The 18,222-nt window shown below is 42.9% G+C and overlaps 2 protein-coding genes across 3 annotated transcripts in view; one reads left to right on the top strand and one right to left on the bottom strand.

The window, feature by feature from the left end:
• The window catches only part of LOC110081428 (immunoglobulin lambda-1 light chain), a 34,814-nt gene extending 26,902 nt beyond the window's left edge, over positions 1 to 7,912 (bottom strand). Inside the window, exon 1 of one of the 2 annotated variants that reach the window (XM_072984448.2) lies at positions 7,040 to 7,912. In XM_072984448.2, the coding sequence (XP_072840549.2) occupies positions 7,040 to 7,121 (82 nt within the window). In that variant the 5' untranslated portion in view covers positions 7,122 to 7,912. The remainder of the gene's footprint in view (positions 1 to 7,039) is intronic. The other variant, XM_078382170.1, reaches the window with a different exon arrangement.
• On the top strand, positions 2,723 to 15,972 carry ANP32E (acidic nuclear phosphoprotein 32 family member E). The gene is made up of 7 exons (XM_020798210.3): positions 2,723 to 3,145; positions 7,951 to 8,100; positions 8,858 to 8,980; positions 9,831 to 9,996; positions 10,909 to 11,078; positions 11,667 to 11,721; positions 12,693 to 15,972. The coding sequence occupies exons 1-7, from the start codon at positions 3,092 to 3,094 to the stop codon at positions 12,758 to 12,760; spliced, it is 786 nt and encodes a 261-aa protein (XP_020653869.1). The 5' UTR covers positions 2,723 to 3,091; the 3' UTR covers positions 12,761 to 15,972.
• Positions 15,973 to 18,222: the final 2,250 nt, after the last annotated feature.

Here is an 18,222-nt window from a genome sequence, read left to right as displayed (position 1 = left end):
TTCTAACCCTACACCGCCACCTTCTGTTCTTTAAATCCACTACTGCAGCACCAGGTCACAAACTTTCAAAATTCTTTGCAGTATGTACAGTACTTCAAAATCCTGATCAGAAGACATGATATTTGAAAATAATACCAAGAGATCCACCACATGCCCTGCAGGTAAATGGACTCCAATCTTGGAGTGAGGCGCTGGAGGGTGAGGAATATTGTGTCAGCTGTGTCAGTAGTTCTCAGTTCAGCAGATCACACAGGAAAAGAGAAAACTCCTTTTTGGACCACTTGTGGAGATGTCTGCTGCAATCTAAGTCCCCAGGATCACATAACGTAAGGGGAATTGTACTCCAGCCTGATCCCAATCCATGCCCAAACTGGACCTTTTTATTCCAGCTGTAGGCCTACAGCTTTCAGGGGACAGGCTGGGGTGACAGATGGAAAAGCTGCTTTGAGGGATATTGCTCCTTGCAAAGTGACCCTTTCTGATGAGATCGGATGCATGTTTTTCCTGCCATCTGATTGCACCCTTATTTTTCACCAATCACTCAAATAAAGATAAGTTAATGTTGTGTTTAAAAGCATTTTGTTATTGTATTTAACATTTATAGTGGGTTTTGATGGCTTATAAAATTGCAATCATTTTGTAAGAAGAAAACAAACAGAAATAATTCCATTATTAGTTGAACATTTCAGCTCTAGATCAGTGCCTAGTATCAGTAATGGACTGGATGAGAGTGAATCAACTGAAATTTATTCCCAACAAGACAGAGGTACTCCTGGTCAGTCAAAAGGCAGATCAAGGAATAGGGATGCAGTCTGTGCTGGATGGGGTTACACTCTCTCTGAAAACAGAGATGTGAGCTTGGATGTGCTCCTGAATTAATCTCTGAGCCTGGATGTCCAGGTTTCAGTGGTGTCCAGAAGTGCCTTTGCACAATTAAAAGTAGTACACCAACTGCGCCCGTTCCTGGAGAGGTCTAATCTGGCCACAGTGACACATGCCTTAGTTACATCCTGGCTAGATCATCGTAGTGTGTTCTCTCCCTGCCTGGCTCTGGAAAGTGCTCAGAGGCGTCACCAGGTTAAAAACATAGCAGCCAGACTGCTAACTGGGACTGGCTACAGGGATCTCATAATCCCATAACAGCACCTCCACTGGCTGCCAATCCATTTCTGGGCACAATTCAAAGAGATGTTTCTTTACCTACAAAACCCTAAATAGCCTGGGTCAAAGCTATTTCGAGACCCATGTCTCCCTTTATGAGCCTGCTCGGGCGTTACTATCATCAGGAGGGGTCTCTGTCTTGGTCCCACCACCTTTACAGGTGCATCTGATGCGGACACAAGAGAGGGCCTTTTCTGTGGCTGCTCCCAGACTTTAGAACTCCCTCCCACTGGGCCAGACTGGCTCTATCTTTGCTGTCTTTCTGCAAGCAAGCAAAGGCCTTTCTTTCCAGGCAAGCTTTCTGAATGGCTGAGTGCATTTTTAAAATACAGTAGATTGTTATGGCTTACTGCTTTGAATGTGTTTTAGTGTCGCTTTTGTTTACCATTTCTTAGAGTGGTATTTGTCTGATTCTTTTTAGTATTTGTACACATATTGTTTTTATCTTTAATATTATATTTTAATGATGTAAGCCACTTTGACGTCTTTTTAAGGAGAAAGGCAGGGCGAAAATATTTTAAATGAATAAAAATTGTAATAATACCGTTGACTACGCATTGGATTGCTATTGCAACTATGAAACAGCAATATTGTGGGCAGAGGAAATGAAGGATCAAGAGAAACACCAATTGTTTCAAGTTACCGCCACCATGTTAGTACTTACTGTCTGTGACCAGAACATAAAAAAATAATAATCCAAGTGTCCTGAGTAATACACTGCATGTGATTCTTGCAAGAGGACATAGGATACTGAGAGAGAAAACAAATGGCTTGCCATTATTCTAAAATGCCTGCATCCCACCTGAATTGCTTCTGTGTCTCAATGGTGGTACCTGGGCTGTTTGAGAATCACAAATTCAAGTCACAAAGCCTGCACAACGTTGTCCATCTTAGCTGTCTCTGCAGGGCTTTCTCTGTAGCAGAACCTCAACTGTGGAACTCCCTCCTGAAGAAAGTAATCCTGGCTCCCTCTTTGCAGAGAGCCAAAATGGCAGCACTACTCTGTCTGGCCCTTGGTGTTTGAAGTGGTTTTTAAAAAGTTTTAAAGGAATGCTTTCAGCTAGCTTACGCTGTTTTCGGAGTTGTTATGGGTAGACAAGCGAGACAGGAGCTTGTCCTGGTGAGGATGCCGAATTTGGGCAATCTGGTTTCCAATTCGCATTACACTAAGCTTTAAAAAAAAAGGCAGGTGACCTAGGCCGAGTTCCTGAGAATACTGTGTCCTCAGCCAAGACCCGGAGGTTTGCATGCGAGGCCACAGCGCCCACACCCGGTCTTCTGCAAGCGGCCTGGCCTTCACTCTGTGCAAATTTGGCCCTGGCTGGGCTCCGGCAAGGGGGGAAAGCCACCTCTCTCCCTCCGCCTCCGCTCGCGCGTTGCTTCCAGCGCGCCAAGGGCGCACACAAAAGAAGGCAAAAGCGCGCCACCGGGAAGGCGGGTCGTTCGGCCTGATGGGCGTCCGTGCCAGCCACTCGTTGCCGCCCGAGCTCTCTCCTCCCTGCCGGGCGCGCCGCTGCTCCCCGGGCCTCCTTCCTGCGGTCCAGAGGCCAGCTAGAGCGCGCGCGCTCCCGAGACAGCGAGGCTCGTCGGCGGAGGAAGCGAAGGCGGAGCGTCTGCCAGGGGGCCCCATGCGCCGTGTCATGGAGGCTCAGTCTGCGAGCGGCCATTGAAGGGAGCGGAGCGGAGTGTTTCGCAAGAGGAGGAGGGCTCGGGGGCGGCAGCGGCACCACCAACACCGGAGTTCCCGACGGGCCTTCGCCTCTCGCTTTCGGAGCCCCTGCTTTATTGATTTGGAGAGGGCTCCTCTTTCCACTTGGGTCCCTTTCCTCCGACCCGCTCGCCCGCCCACCTTTTATTTTTGGGGTTCCTGCGCCCCTCCCTTTACTTTTGGAGAACGGCTTTTCCCAGCCGGGCGGCGAAGGTGCGGGAAATGGAGATGAGGAAGCGCATTAACCTGGAGTTGAGGAACCGGACGCCCGAGAAGGTGAGGACGGGCTTGAAACATGCCGAGTCGGCACCTGGGGGAGGGAGAGGGCCACCCCACCCCACCGCACCGCACCCCCTTTTGTAAAGGCCCTTCCTTCCTTCCCCTCGTGCGCTTTTCCTCGCTCTCTGCGCCCCGCGCGGTCTTGGTCCTTTGGCTCTCCGACTGCTTCTCCCGGGCGCCCAAAGTGCGCGCGACGGACCCGCGTGGAGGGGAAGCTTTTCTGGGGCGGGGGAGGGGGCCGGGGCGCCTCTCGCCATGGCAGCGCCGCGGTCCTGCCCTCCCAAGCCTCTTTTCCGTTGCAAAAGGAGAGCGTGGCTTAGGGTTGTCTCAAAGAGGGATCTGCAAATATTTTTCAGCGCAAAGGCTGGGCTTTTTAAAAAATTATTTATTATGTTTTTTTAAAAAAAAAAAAAATCCCTGAGCTTCGTCGTTTTTGCTCTCGTTGTTGGTGCTGCTACTGCCGTCGTCGTCGGGGCTCCCCTCTCCGCCTGGCGTCCCTTTCCGGCGCAGTATCAATCAGCGCGCTCTTTTTCTCTCTCCCCGCACGGGTTCCTCTGCCCCTCAATGGGGGTTTGTGGCGAGCTTAGTGAAATTTGCCAACCGTGATTGAAGAGCCGAGGCGGGTTAACTCTTCCGCTCCCAGCAACGCCTTCTTCTTCTTCTTCTTCTTCCACTCGGTGAAGGAGGAGGAGGAGGACGGGCGGAAAAATCTGGGTCATCCAGCGGTTCTCAGGGACATCTTTTCCCCGCCCCGGTGAATCAGAAAAAAAGGAGACGCGCAATCTTGGGAGGGATGATTGCACCCAAGAAAAGTGTTTCCAAATTAAAACTTTTTGTCCTCTCCGCCCTGACTCCCTTTTGTATCTCTCGTTCTTTTTTTCTGCATCCTCGTCCTTAGCAGCTGTTTCGTCAAATCTAGGTCAGGCGTCGTCGTGGCTCGCCTGCCGTGCGCGAAGGTGGGGGGGGGGACACCGCGCTTTGGCTTCAGAATTAAAAAAAGGGGAGGGGGCTTTTGTTGCAGACACCCCCTCCGCCGGGCCAGGTCTGCCTCTCGCAGCGTGGAAAGCCCATCCTTAATTCCTACGATTTAAAAAAAAAACTCTTGCTCTGTAACGAAGGAACTTGGCTCCGTTTTGAAGTTACTGCTCCCTGCGCAGAGGCTGGTAAACAAGCTCTTGCCGAATCCATCTTAGTCCCAGCTACGCAGATGGTTTTGACTTTCCCCACACCCTTCCGCAAGGGAGGAGCGGAGGACGGGCTGGGGTGGTTGCCTGGTTTTGTTTGTTTGTTTGCTTGCTCCGAAACACACACTTGTGCGCGCTTTAAGCGAGGCATTTTCGACGTGCTCGCAATTAGGCGGTCTCCGCCCGGTCCTTTCCTCGTGCCCAGCCCTGCCCAAGCTCCTCTCCTTGAGGGCTCCTTGAGTCCGGGGGGGGGGAGAGTTGGGCGCAAGAACCCCCCCTTCCTCCTCCTCCTCCCCTCCTCCCCTTGGAGTCTCCCTCTTAACGGGCAGAGAAGATAAGGCGATTGTTGCGGAGAGCCCCCCTTGGTCGGGCGGGGCCAGAGGCAAAGGCAAGCTCCCGCCTCAGGCTTAGCGAGCCGCCCTTCCTGGCCTGAGCTCGCCGAGAAGAAACCACGGACCAAGCGCAAGGACGGCTTGGCGGCGCCTGCCCGCCATGAGATGCCAGCCGGGCGCTGCCACCCACCCGCAGCCCCTTCTGCGCGCTGTCTCGGGGCGCGGGAGCGCTGCCGCCCGGAGGCTGGCAAGCAAGGCTGGCGACTAGCTACCGCGGCACCTTCTCCTCCGGGCGGGCCGAGACAGAAAACCCACCCCAAACCAAAAGGTCCCCATGGAGGCTGGCTGAAGGCGCAGTTAAAATGGGTGCCTATCTGCCATTTGCTTCGCTCTCTGGTTCATGTCGCTGGAGAGTTCCGTTACTCCAGTTAAGTTATAGCCTTGGCTCTTAATTGTTTTGTACCTTGCATCGCCCTCCCTAAATAAAAAAAAGAAGCAGGGACCCGCCACCATCGAAACAAAAAAGGCAGTCCCCCTACCCCAAATAGAACATTTACACTTTGGCAGATATTACCATTTGCAGTAACCTGTAAATGCATAAAACACATTGTGGCAGTATTTTGAAGATTAAATGGAAGCAAACAAACACTGTAACTCTCTTGATAGCTACAATTGTGGAAACATTGTTACTAATTATTAGCACTGCTTCTGGAACCTCTTGGGCTGCTGGTGTCCCACCCCTGGTGCATTTCCGCGGATTGAGAATTCCTGGGACAAAACCGCTCAGTACGACCTCTCCCCCTCCGGCACTGCTGATTTGGATGGTTTTTTTTTTTCAACAGATCTATGTATATTTACAAGGGGAAACCCCCAAGCTTGACAGAGCAGTACCCTCAAATTCTCTGTGTGAAATACACAGAATATCTGAGCCATGACAACAGCTTCTAATTGCTTCCCTTCTGGTGGGAGGGGGAGACAAGCGGAACCGGCTCAGCTAAACACTTCAGGAGTAATTCCACAGTTGGGCCATCTGCGCAAGGAGATCAGAGTGATCATCTTGCAGCCTCTCTACTTCCCGGCTGTTGAACTAATGACTCTGACTTGCTGCTCCAGCAGATGTTCCCGCATTTAGGTCAGGCTGAGTTCTAAGCATAACATAATAGCCTCCTAAAAGCATTGGTACCCATTTTTAAGGAAAGCCACCTTTCCAGGGCATTGAGTATTCTGCAGTTCAGGATAAGTGCAGAAAAGGCAAGGAGTAGGCATATGGGAGTACAAGGTCTTTTCCTAGGAATTTAAGTGTTTCTATTTCTCAGAATTCCAGGCAAGAGTTCCACTGGTTAGGCCTTCAGGGCTTTGTGCAAGCCTTTGCCTGCCTTGTTCAGGAGAAGCAGAATTACATTACGCGAAGTGATATAATTTTGCCTGCAAAACTGGATATTCTACACGAGGGACAAGCCCACATTTTTTTTTTCCAGCCATGGCACCTTGCGGCAGAATACTGGCACTTTTTATCAAGTGGCAAGTATACAAAAGGCCTGCTTCCTTCCTTTCTTTTTGTCACACTTCTGCAAAGCTCTTGTGTGTGAATGTGCTGTACGTGGACACAGACTGGGCAGCGTACAAGACACACTGGGGAACCAGTCTGCCATCTCACAGGAAACAACACCACAAGTATCCAGATACCCCAGAGGGCAGTTGAAACCTTCACACGCCATGTAAGCGTTAGTGCAGCACTGATGTCCATGAGCAATAGAGAGGATGCTCAGAGTGCCAAGCCCTCACATGCGCTGGGGGAAGAATCAACAAGTGTTGAGTTTCACTTTCCGCAGTTCTTGCCTTGCTGATTACATGGCAGGCCAGAAAGCACGGGCTTAAGGAAAGCTCATCTTAAATGAAGTTTGAAATCCCTTCTGAATTGCTCTGTTCAAGTCAGATAATATCTCTACTACTTGTCCTTTTTTACTACACACTTCCCTCTAGCAGGCTCAATATGCTTTTGGTTATACAGTACAAATACCAGGATTATCCAGTTTTTCAGCACAGAACTGGGGGGGGGGTATGTTCATGATATAAAGTGACTACAGTATTAGCTAATCACCAAGGATCTAGTTCCATGGAAGAACCAAGATTTCTCTGTGCTCTCATGAGGTCCCGAATCACCCTGTCTACAAAATCCAGGTGCCCCAAATAAACTGAAAACATATATAGTTCTAGTCATCTCATCACAACTGCAGGAGTAAGTTGGAAAACATACCAATGGCACAGAAAGGTAGAACTGAGAATTGGATGCAAAGGAACAATTAATGGGATATTCTGAAGTTTTCAAAGCTACAACTTTTTTTCTGGATAAGAAATTTGTAGATTGTACTTACCTACAGTAGTATATATATTGCAGGTTCTTAAAGTGGTTTGGGAGCAGCTGTTAAAATACGTAGATTGTGGATTCATGATCATCTTTAGTGAACTCAGGTAGCGAGTGTTGCTAGAAACAGAATTTTAAAAGAATTATTTATAGGAAATAACATGCTCAAGAGAATCCTGACAACAGTGCAAACATTCAATTATGCATACATATGCATACATACATACACACACACAGATATACAGTATATATAGATATAGATATATAGATATAGATATATAGAGATGTTTTTAGATTAATTTTGTGTTTGCTAATGTAAATAATGTTCTTTACTTTTGCTGGTCAATGACCATAATAAAACATTTATTATTATTAACATTCAATTGGAAGAAATAGTAAACAGTTGCAGACTACTCTCGTCAGTTTCCCCAAAATGTGAGGAATAACTGGGTTAAAAATAGAATGGCTGCATTGTTGCAGCCTCTTTATAGTGTATGCTGTATACCTAGTTGACTATAAGGTGAGATAAATAGTATCCTTAAGGAGAGCCTGGCTGGCTGGAGTCCTGAACAGGAGCATTTCTATTAGGATGTGAGGTTACACTGAAAAAAATGTCTTCCAAGACCCACTTGCACAGGGTATTCTCAAGATGCTGAACAAGTAGTCCACCACTTCTCAGATTATGACTTCTGAGAAGTGTGCCATAACAGTTGTGAAACAAGGCTAATAGCAATGTTTCACCCATCAATGACTACCCAACAAGTTGATAACTTGCATGGCCTTTTCTTGACTTTTAAAGTTTGAATAATCACCTTTCCCCTGGCATATGACAATTTGTTGTGTCTGTGCAGTTGCCTGAATATGATGAAAGCGTCCTGAGCCATTTTTAAGTTCAAAAACAATGGTGCGATGTTGTTGCAGGTCACTGAGCTAGTACTCGACAACTCTCGATCCAACAATGGTGAAATTGAAGGTCTGAATGACACATTCAAAGAACTAGAGTTCCTCAGCATGGCCAACACAGAATTGACGTCACTAGCAAAACTCCCCACTTTGAATAAGCTGCGAAAGGTATGTGTCAGGCTGTCATTCACCACTAAGATCAACTTGACTTAGCACACAGAACTTTGTGAATCCTTGTGCCTACATAGTTCATTTCTGTCAAGATCTGTCAGTGATATGAGTTCTGCATTGGGAGAGTTGGTCATGTTGTTAGTTTTCCTCCAGGAGCTTGTATAGTGTGATATCTGTTATCCTCACTACCATCTTGCGAGGTATGTTGGACATAGTTTTTAAACATTTTAAGACCTAGAATCCCGCACTCTGCCCTCTCCCAAATCACTGCAGGCAGGAGTGTTTTCCAAACTCTATTCAGAATTTGTTAGTAAGAATATGTGAATAGTGCAATATATATTTTCTCCTTTATTGGGAGGAAGGCAGGGTGTAAATTACATGAACAAATTAATTAGAGTTATGGTTTGGGTTTTGGAAAAGTCAAAGTACAACCACTTTTGCTTACAAAATGTCTGTAAAACACGTTTGTTCAGATTCCTAGAAACAGAGGATTTTATTTTTAAAAAATCATCAGTTACTCAGTGATTAGTGAAATGTGTCATTGTGTTACTATTTTACTGTTTTAAATTTATTATTGTATTATGTGGGTCTTGATAGACAATACTGTAAACTTCTGAAATGTTTGAATTGAAACATGGTCTATAAATGTTAAAAGGTAGTATAGAAATGTTATAATAAGAATAATCCAAAAACATAGACTTGGAACAGTATTCACAGTTCACCTGCCTGATGATAGAACACTTCTGCATTCTAGTTGGAACTGAGTGACAACTTAATTTCTGGAGGCCTGGAGGTCCTTGCAGAGAGATGTCCAAATCTCACATACTTAAATCTGAGTGGCAACAAAATCAAAGACCTCAGCACCGTGGAATCCCTGGTAAGTAGAAAAGTGGGCAAGGTTTGTGGCTGTCTACTCAGAAGCCAGTCCCTCTTCTTTCCCTGGGACTTCTTTCCAGGCAAATGGATATAGGCTTCCAATCTTAAAAGAAGATCAGGAGCTGCCTCATACAGAGTCTCCGCAGCACAGGATTGCTGACAGCCATGGGAGACACATCACCAGGGTTTCTTCCTTGCCTTCTCAGGAGGTGCTACCACCAGGAACTGCATCTGGTTGGAGCCCTTGATGTGCAAAGCATGTGCTGTGTCACTGAGCTACAGCCTCCTTGCTTAATGTTTTTGTAGCATAATTGTGTAGCAGGGGTTTCAGTTGTAAGCAGATAAACATTTACCAAGTACCAGATACAGCCCTAGTAAACTGATTTTATGGTGAAATGGTTTAGAAAATTTAGTACCATCCATTCTAGTCATCCCACCAGTTAACTGGCTGTTAGCTCCATTGCTAACTTCCACCATAGAAAGGAGAGTCAGCTGCTAAGAATCATAGGCTATAATGAATAAGGAGTTTATGTCCATCTCTTGTTGAAACACGTATCTTCTCCAAATGTTGCCAACAATTATAAATAAACCAGAAGGCAATGACTGGAACATTCCTTAACAGTTCCGTATTTATATTTGTAAACATTATAAGCCTTCTTGGTTAGTGGGGTTGTGAAATATTTAAAGAACATAAGTAAGGCTGACTGTGTTCAACAGAGCATGTGCCTGTGCAATTGTATGTAGCATGAACTGTTGGGCCTACCAATGTTTATGCCAGCAATTTTATTTTACAAAACACTTAGAAATATGTTGCATTAGCTTAGAAAATTTATAAGTTGTTGTCTTTTCAGAAAAATCTTAAGAACCTGAAGAGTCTTGATTTGTTTAACTGTGAAATCACAAAACCAAAAGATTACAGAGAAAGTGTCTTTGAGCTGCTTCAACAAATCACGTATTTAGACGGGTTTGATCAGGACGATAATGAGGCTCCTGACTCAGAAGATGAAGAGGATGAAGGTAATTGTTTCCTATCATGTTCTTTTTCCTACAAAAGTTTTGAAGCATTTTCTGTGTTGGATGCCAGCTGAGATTGAGAGTAACAAGCTTGAAATATAGCAAGGGTCATAGAAATTAAATGGCTAAAAATTCATTGCTCAAAACTATGCTTATGAATACAAAAAAAAAAAACAGGTAAAAGTTTTGCTAAAGCACATTAGTGATAAGATATTAATATACTGTATTGTAATGTAATATTTTTTGGTTCTGTAACTGCCATCTTTGAAACAGTGTATTTTTACCAGAGCAACTGAAGAAAGGAGAAGCCAAAATGTTTTGCTTAAACACTTGTTTGTTAGTAACTCTTATAACTATATATGTTTTTAGTGATTAACTGCTTCCCTCAAATGGATCCAGAAAAACCTTGATTAAGGTGCTGTTTACTTTTATCTGTAATACTGTAATGAATGCACTTCAGTGCATTTTGAAAATAGCTGGTTAGATAAACCTATATGAACCACGTAATATTCTCTTGTTTACAGCCTTACTGTGTTTTTTCCTGGGAAAGAATCTAATCTTCAGTTGGCCTTAACATTAATCTACACATTCAGGAAACAATGCATGTTTTCTGATCTTCTTTGAACTGTACCACTTCCAAATGCAGGTGGTGGAATCAGCTTTTTGAATGCTTCCTTGTGTCAAAGACTTTGGGCCCACAAAAACACTTTGAAGGGTTTAGTAAATGCTATCTGCTGCAGTAAGCAGAAGGTTTTCCAGTGTATTCAAACCTGCTGTGTCCTGCATTGTGTTGGTAACTGTTATTGTCCCAGGAGGACTACATCTGTTGGTTTGGAACCTGTAAATTGGCCCATAAATTCGGGAACAAGAGTGGACATCTGCATCATACATTTATTAGCATTCCCTTTCCTTCAGATGGGGATGAAGAGGAGGATGAAGAAGATGAAGACAAAGCCGGTCCTCCAGGAGAATATGAAGAGAATGATGAGGAAGACGAGGAAGGTTCAGACTTGGGGGAGGGTGAAGGTGAAGAAGAGGAGGAAGAAGAAGTGGGTCTTTCATATTTGATGAAAGATGAAATTCAGGTGAGCAAGCTCAGTCCTCTTTAGGGCTTATTTCCAGATAAATGGACAGGAATTGACAAAGTGCAGCTCTCCACATTTTCTTGGACTCTAGCTCCCATCAATGATAGGCAGCAAGCTGGGCTGCGGATGGCTAGGGGCTGCAGTGCAACAGTATTTGGTGAAGGGCTCAGAAAATGTCAGAATACTCTGACCTGGAAGTGCTGCAGCTTGGCAGTAGCCTGCCCTGGAAAATGATAATAGTACATAACTGAGAACTTGTACAATATATGTCCTTTGTGTTGATCCTGGAGAAAATTAATTTGATTTCACTGTGCCTGGCAGGGGATACACTACTTTTTGAGGATTTCCCCCTCTTCCTTTCTTCCCCTCCTCCTTTTATGCGGCCCAGAGAATGTTGCATCTCAGCAGCTGTATTACTTCTTTTTGTATTTATATAAACAGTTTTGTCTTGGCCTTCACATGCCTATGCTCTTGCAGTAACTGAGTAAGGAAGCGTAAGGAGCATGAGCCTCCAAAAAGATTTAATTAAGTGGCAGATTCTATGGGTGACACTGAAGTCCTGATAATATCAATATGTTTCCCTCAAAGGATGAAGAGGATGATGATGATTATGTAGAAGAGAGAGACAATGAGGAAGAGGAAGGTATGTTTCATATTCATTCATTCATTCAACATATACTGCCCAACAATGCAATGCACTCTAGATGGCCAAAAGCCTACACATAAACACAAATAATCCAATCAGTTAAAAACAATTACTGTAATGCATAAGTAAACAATACACTACAAAGCAGTACAATACAATCAAATGCAACATAGCTCTCCAAAGCCAATATAAATCAGATTTAAATACAATAAATACAAGTTGTCAAAAGGAGGACATTAATAAAAGGCAGCTTTAAATAGTTCCAGGTTTTGTTTTATTTTCCTATGAATATATTTGCATTAATTTTTTTAGACATCTAAAATGTGTACTGGTTTGTGTTCAGAGGTTCTTGTCCTCTGACAGAAAAAGTCTTTGGTGGGAAGAAGGAAACTTCTGCATTCATACCAATGAGAAGTTACAGTCTATTGATCTGAACTGTGACAAAGTTCTGATTTATCTTACTAATTAAACTATATTAATCTTAGAGGCTGCATGAAGCACCAGGGGTGTGTGATGCTCAAATGAAAAAGGAGAGCAAAGCAAACCTTGGCATCTGTTTTTAGACTTCATGGCTCAAAATCTTGGTGACATAAACTATGTACTTCAAGGCAACTGCATGATGATTTATCCATCATTGCTTGCTGTCTGTTACTCAGTTGCTTCTGTGTTCTGTGGAAGCTGGAGAGTGTGATGGCCAACCAGCAGCAAAGGTGGGCTCAGTTGTATGACTGCCTGTTTGCATTGCCTGGGGCCAGCAGTATTCTGGTATTTGAAATACTGGAGATGCAATATATGTTGGCCATGTCACATTGATGTATTTCCTTAAAATTAGCTGCCAGATACCGAGAGGTGATAAAATACTGCCTGTGTATATGTATATATCTGTCTCTGTGTCTGTCTGTAACAACATGTTATAGCAAGGGTGGTATTTTATGTTTGAAAAAAAGTGACAAACCTCTTTTCCATAGGTGAAGGTGTCCGAGGGGAGAAGAGAAAACGTGCAGCTGAAGATGAAGGAGATGAAGACGATGATTAAGTTGTAGGAAAACAGAAATAGGACCATGTTCATTTTTGTTGCAGGATACACACTAGTGATATGCAGCCTTGTATGTCTCCGTGTATCATAGGTATCCCTACAGAAGATATTAATGTGTTAACTTTTTATAGGAAGTGTGTTTTTACTATTTCTGCCCCTTTTTATCATTCCAACTAAGCAGTAATAGCCCATTATTGATCATGTGCATAGAACACTTTTCTCATCCTTTTAAATCATTAGACCAGTTGTCTCCCCAACTTCCCTCCATTGCCCCCCAGATTTTCCCCCTATTGCATTTTCATCTGAGCATGCTGTTAGTTTTAACCACAGTTACACAAGCCAGATCCAACAAATTTAAATCAACTTTTAGATAGTACAGTAGGTCTCTCCGTATCTGTGGGGGGATCGGTTCCATGCCCCTCTCCCCCACAGATGCTGGAAACATGGATTATAGCAAACGTTATTATAATAGCGAATGCTATACATAACATGGTCTCTGGCTTCTTGTAGTGTTCAGTTCTGGTAACTTCATCATGAGAAATAATATTTTTGGGATTTTTCTTTTTTTAATATTTTCAGACCATGAATAAATGAATCCATGGATACTGATCCCATGGATAAGGGGGTCCTGCTATAAAGTAAAATATGTTGTAGTGGACTAATCAGCTTTTCATGAGGCAATCTATTGCTGTAATGAAATGGCAAATAGGCAAAATCATGACTTTGCTCAGTATTGTGCCTCATTTGAAAAGGGTATCTGAAGAATACACACATGGGCTGTTATCTGGAATTTCTTGTTCATTAAAACACACCTTCTCAACATACATGTGTGCACACTGTTTTCTAAAGAACTTTGTGCACATCCATGGAAGTACAAAGGACCAGCTATTTGAATCTCACTTTCAAAGCCTGGAAAAGTTACTTTTTTTTACTACAGCTGCCAGAAATACCATCCTTACAAGACAGTACTGCCTTTGGCTATAGTCAAAGTATGGAATAATCTATACTTCTGACAAATTAATAGTCCAAAGAAAGTTAAGATTTCCAAACTCTGCTTTTTCTAAAACAAATCTGGATTATTCAGGTTCATAATCTACTTTGTATTATTCTTCTGTCCATTATATTTGTCAGGACTAAATGGAAGACACATCTTTCAGTACTTTTATTTTAAAATCCTGAATTTAGGCTTTCAGTAATACCTTTTAAACTAAGCTATTTATATTTTTTGCTTTTAAAGCAACAGTTGGCAGATAGGTTGGCCAGTGCAGAATTTCTTGCCAATTCTCTTTCTATATTGAAGCTGCAGATGAGGAGCTGGTTGCCTGGAAGCTCAAAGGTATTTGTTTTCATCATTAAGAAAACAAAAAACAAAACAGAAAAACTCTGGAAAAGGAGACCCAGCTGAAAATTGTCGTTGGGTTAACATTAGCTTAGAAGCCACCACTGATTGTCTTCCTTTAAAGTATAGGTCTTGCTGGTGGAATTTTTGAAGGACACAGGAAATAATTTTCAAATTGAGTTTTGGAAAGTTGCAGAAAATCGTTACAACACTCATCCCAAAAGACAAGATAAATGATTTAGAGACTTGATGGTGACAAAACTGGTTGTTGTGGATCTTACTTCACTATATGCAGGTTGCTTTTTAAAAACTAGTAGAAAACTGAACACACAGAGCTCTTTGGTTCTTTCTTAGAACAGACTAACTTGTATTGTTATATATTTTACCCAAATAATACACAGCTGTATTGAAGATAAACTATTTTTTTATTACCTATCTTGCCCAGGAACAGCTGTCACTAGTTCAGGTTAGGATAAAAGGGGTATTTTTGGCAAAGGTGGAATCAGTCCCTACTACTGCTGCCTGTGAATACAGATAATGCATTACACTGGCACTCATAGTATATGACATTAAATTCTCCCTTTAGTTTTAATGGCACTGCATCTCAGAAGATCAACAAAAACTACATGTTTTCCTGAATTATCGGCCATAGTGCAGCTTATTTTAAAGGCTGATTTAAACAGAATGGAATGCAAAAGGTAATTTAGTAGAGAGTCTGGATATTTTTAAATATCATAACTAAAAGATTTTTTAAAATCCTTTAGTAAAAGGATTTTGTAAAGCTTTATCCCAATAATACTAATATGTTTGTGTATGAATAATCAGTTTTAAAAACATAAAAAAGAAGTCCTTGAGGTTCTGTGTTTAAAACAGTTAGTTTGCATTAATCCTGATTTTATGTGGTGTGTTTCTCTCTCTCCTTTTCTGTTTTTGAACGTTTAATTCTGTTTAGTTTCAGCAAATAGTAAAACCTTTCAATTATACACACACAAAAAGAAAGCAAGTACTCAAATGGAGTGGCTAGCTTGTATTATATCACATACATAGTGTGGTTTGTCCACAGGCTTGGAGAGTTGTTCCAGAGTCATGTCAACCAGAGTAATGTTAGTTTTTTTAAAAAGTGGATTTCCTCTAACCTCTGAGTTGATCTTTTTGTTGAAATTAGTGAGAGAATTTCCAAGTATGCATCCAAACTCCAGCACTAATATAAAAAAGATGAGTGAGTCAGAACAATAAACATTTTAGAAAGACAGTTTTGAAGTAAATGACAACTCTAAGTAGGTGTGTCTGCCTTCAACCATTTTAAAAAGCTTATAAGCTTTTTTTAAGGGTGTCGTGGAATAATCTGAAACCAAGCATATACATAGCAAATTTTTAAATAAGTTTACAACTTCTCTAAAGATCTTTTTTACAATAAAAGTAACACAACCAGCTAAATACATTGCCACAGTTTTGAGTTTTGTGTAATCAAAATAGAAGGGGAGTTTTTCTTTTGCTTGCTTAAGAAAGTAACACAGAGCCTCTTGATAACCTTTGGTTCTTTTTTTTTTAAGTTTGGGGGTGATTGGTGGGTTCTTTAATAAAAATATGTAAGGGTGGGTTTTATATTTTGTAGAGATTTTGTCCTATTTGAATGCTGTTTATATGCCAGTATGTATATAGTGTGTTCAGTTCCTTTTTGAATTCCAAAACAAAAACCCCACACAACCTTGGAAGTAATCTTTTTGTGCAACTGTGTTTTCAAAAAGCCATGACAGTGTTAAATGAAACAAATTGCTACAGCACACCTCTGATGGATTTTAGTTGTGACAGAATGTGAGTGTTTTCTCCCTGTGTGATGTAAATTTTAAATTAAAGGATTTTCAATCTGAAATATTGTTGGTTTATTATTAAAGAATGTTTTTTTTTCTTTTCTTTTACTTACTGAGAAAAACTAGGAGGTCTAAAGACCCTACCTGAATGTCAGTTCATGTCCGACATTAGTTACTCAGCGGCAAGTAACAAAATATCTATTTAAGGTTATCTTGTAGGGCATGGCAGCTGTGGCCCTCCAGATGTTGGGCTGAGACTCCTAGATTCCATTCCGGGTCAGTAAGGGCAGTTACAGGCATTGCAGTCTGACTACATCTGGAGGGTGACCGTTACTCGTCTCTAGCTTCAAGAAACTGGCTGAATGCAACTCTGGGCCTTTCAGTCCGAAAGAAAAGAGCAATTAAAAGAGTTGCTGTTGGAAGTGGCCGTATTGCCATCTTAATGCTTTTGAAGCCTGTTTGCTTGTGTTTTGTTAAATACTCAAGCTTCTATCTTGTATCCTCACAACTGAATTGCAAGCCCAAGCAAGTTAATGTTTTCCTAGTTGTAATTACTTCTTGGTAAAATCAATTTTTAATTGTATCCATATTATCATACAGTGAAAGGATAGAAAACACACCCATTTTGATACATGCTGAGGTGGATAATACGGCATATCAATATACTTACCAGTCCAGTAATATATACTTACTACTCCAGTAATATATACTTACTATTCCAGCAAAATATATTTGCAGGTGATCTCTTTACTTTTTGTCTTGGGGGAGGGGGGAAGCTGAGCTGTGCTTTCAACTTTTCTGAATTTCACATTTTGAGGCATTTTGGTAGAGTTGGAAGAGGTAATTTTTTTGGACTACAGCTCCCAGAATCCCCAGCCAGCATGTCTACTGGTCTAGCTGTATGGGAGATTCTACACAACCTTTGCTACCAAGGTCTGACAGAACAAGGTACATACATCCACAGGAAAAATCTCTATCCACGTTGCTGCTTCCTTGGATTTATTTAAATTTTAAAGCACATTTTGCGCTCTGTCTGCCGCGTGAAGCTTTCACAGCCTAGGATCTGCAAAGGCAATCTAATTAGATTGAGCCTCTGTTGCAATTTGAGGAATATTTTGGGTGGCGCAGCCTTTGCAAGATTGACAGGGTCCTACACTGCAGAGCTGCTGTACGGGACTAGAACTCAAAGGGGAGAACAGCCAAACACATCACTTTGAACTTGCTGGAGAACAGTCCTCATCCTCATCTTAGAATTGCAGAGCTGGAAAGGACCCCATGGATCACTGAATCCAGCCCCTATCAAGGAGGCAGAGTAAGGGAATCAAACTAAACCACCGAGCTATCCAGCAGTTCATTAAGAATAATTATCACCATCATCTTAGAACGGCAGAGCTGGAAGGGACCCTCCTATGGACCACTGAGTCCAGCCCGTCAAGGAGGCACAGCAAGGAATCTAATTCCCAACATCTGGCTCCACAGCCAGAGGCCTGAACTAGGGAGCTATTCTGCAGTTAAAAGTGGGATATAAATGTAACCAATTAATAATAATAACAATTTATTGTAAGTATATACACAGTATACCCATACAACATACATATAAGAAAAGTACTGTATCTTGGCCACACTAAGCAGGCACTGCCTCAGGCTGACCTCTATGGCAAGTTCTATTCCAGGCTTGTTCAAATTATTACCAGACTTAAGCCTGACTAGCCTACACTGCAGGGCGGTTGGGATGTCCTGCACCTGTTCAACAGCACCCAGCCTCCAAAACGAGGGTATTCTGTCGAAACTGGGTTTTTTTGACACACTTTTCACACAAAAGGTGGCCAAAGCCAGACAGGATTGTGAGGAGCGCTGAAGAGAGCCCTCACGCTCTTCTGCGGGTGTCCCCTGGGCCAGTGACTGGCTGCCTCTCCTCAGCCTGCATTCCCTCCCAGGGTGGTTGTGAGGAGATTAATTTGAAGTGGATTGGAGAGCCCGATAAAAACAGGCAACTGAGGCCGCTTGCAGGAAAGGCGAACTAAGACGGATTTTGGCTCTTGGGGAAGGCGACAAAGAAACACGGGTGCCTCGTGACAGCGGCAGGAAGGCTACGCCATTTCTTCCTATCCCTCATTTCAAAATGGCGCCCAGAGCGAGAGCGAAAGGACGCCGTGAGGGAAGAGCGGGAGGGGGCGGGGAGAAAGGAGAGCGCTTTTTTTTTTCCAGACGGGGTTTACCGAAGAAAGACGCCAGGGACCAAGCGCCGCCCAGGATTGGTCAGCATTCGTCGCACTCATTCTTTCCGCCCTCCCTTTCTCCAATCAGGACGT

This window comes from Pogona vitticeps, chromosome 15 (assembly GCF_051106095.1).
Source record: "Pogona vitticeps strain Pit_001003342236 chromosome 15, PviZW2.1, whole genome shotgun sequence".
Classification (NCBI taxonomy): domain Eukaryota; kingdom Metazoa; phylum Chordata; class Lepidosauria; order Squamata; family Agamidae; genus Pogona; species Pogona vitticeps.
Note: the sequence above shows the minus strand (reverse complement) of the source record. Positions and strands in the feature narration are given on the sequence as shown.

Excerpts from the sequence above, each read along its gene's own strand:
- ANP32E (XM_020798210.3), top strand. The coding sequence starts at position 3,092 with ATGGAGATGAGGAAGCGCATTAACCTGGAGTTGAGGAACCGGACGCCC. Across the intron at positions 8,101-8,857 it reads CTTTGAATAAGCTGCGAAAG|TTGGAACTGAGTGACAACTT; the intron begins GTATGTGTCAGG and ends TCTGCATTCTAG. Across the intron at positions 8,981-9,830 it reads TCAGCACCGTGGAATCCCTG|AAAAATCTTAAGAACCTGAA; the intron begins GTAAGTAGAAAA and ends TTGTCTTTTCAG.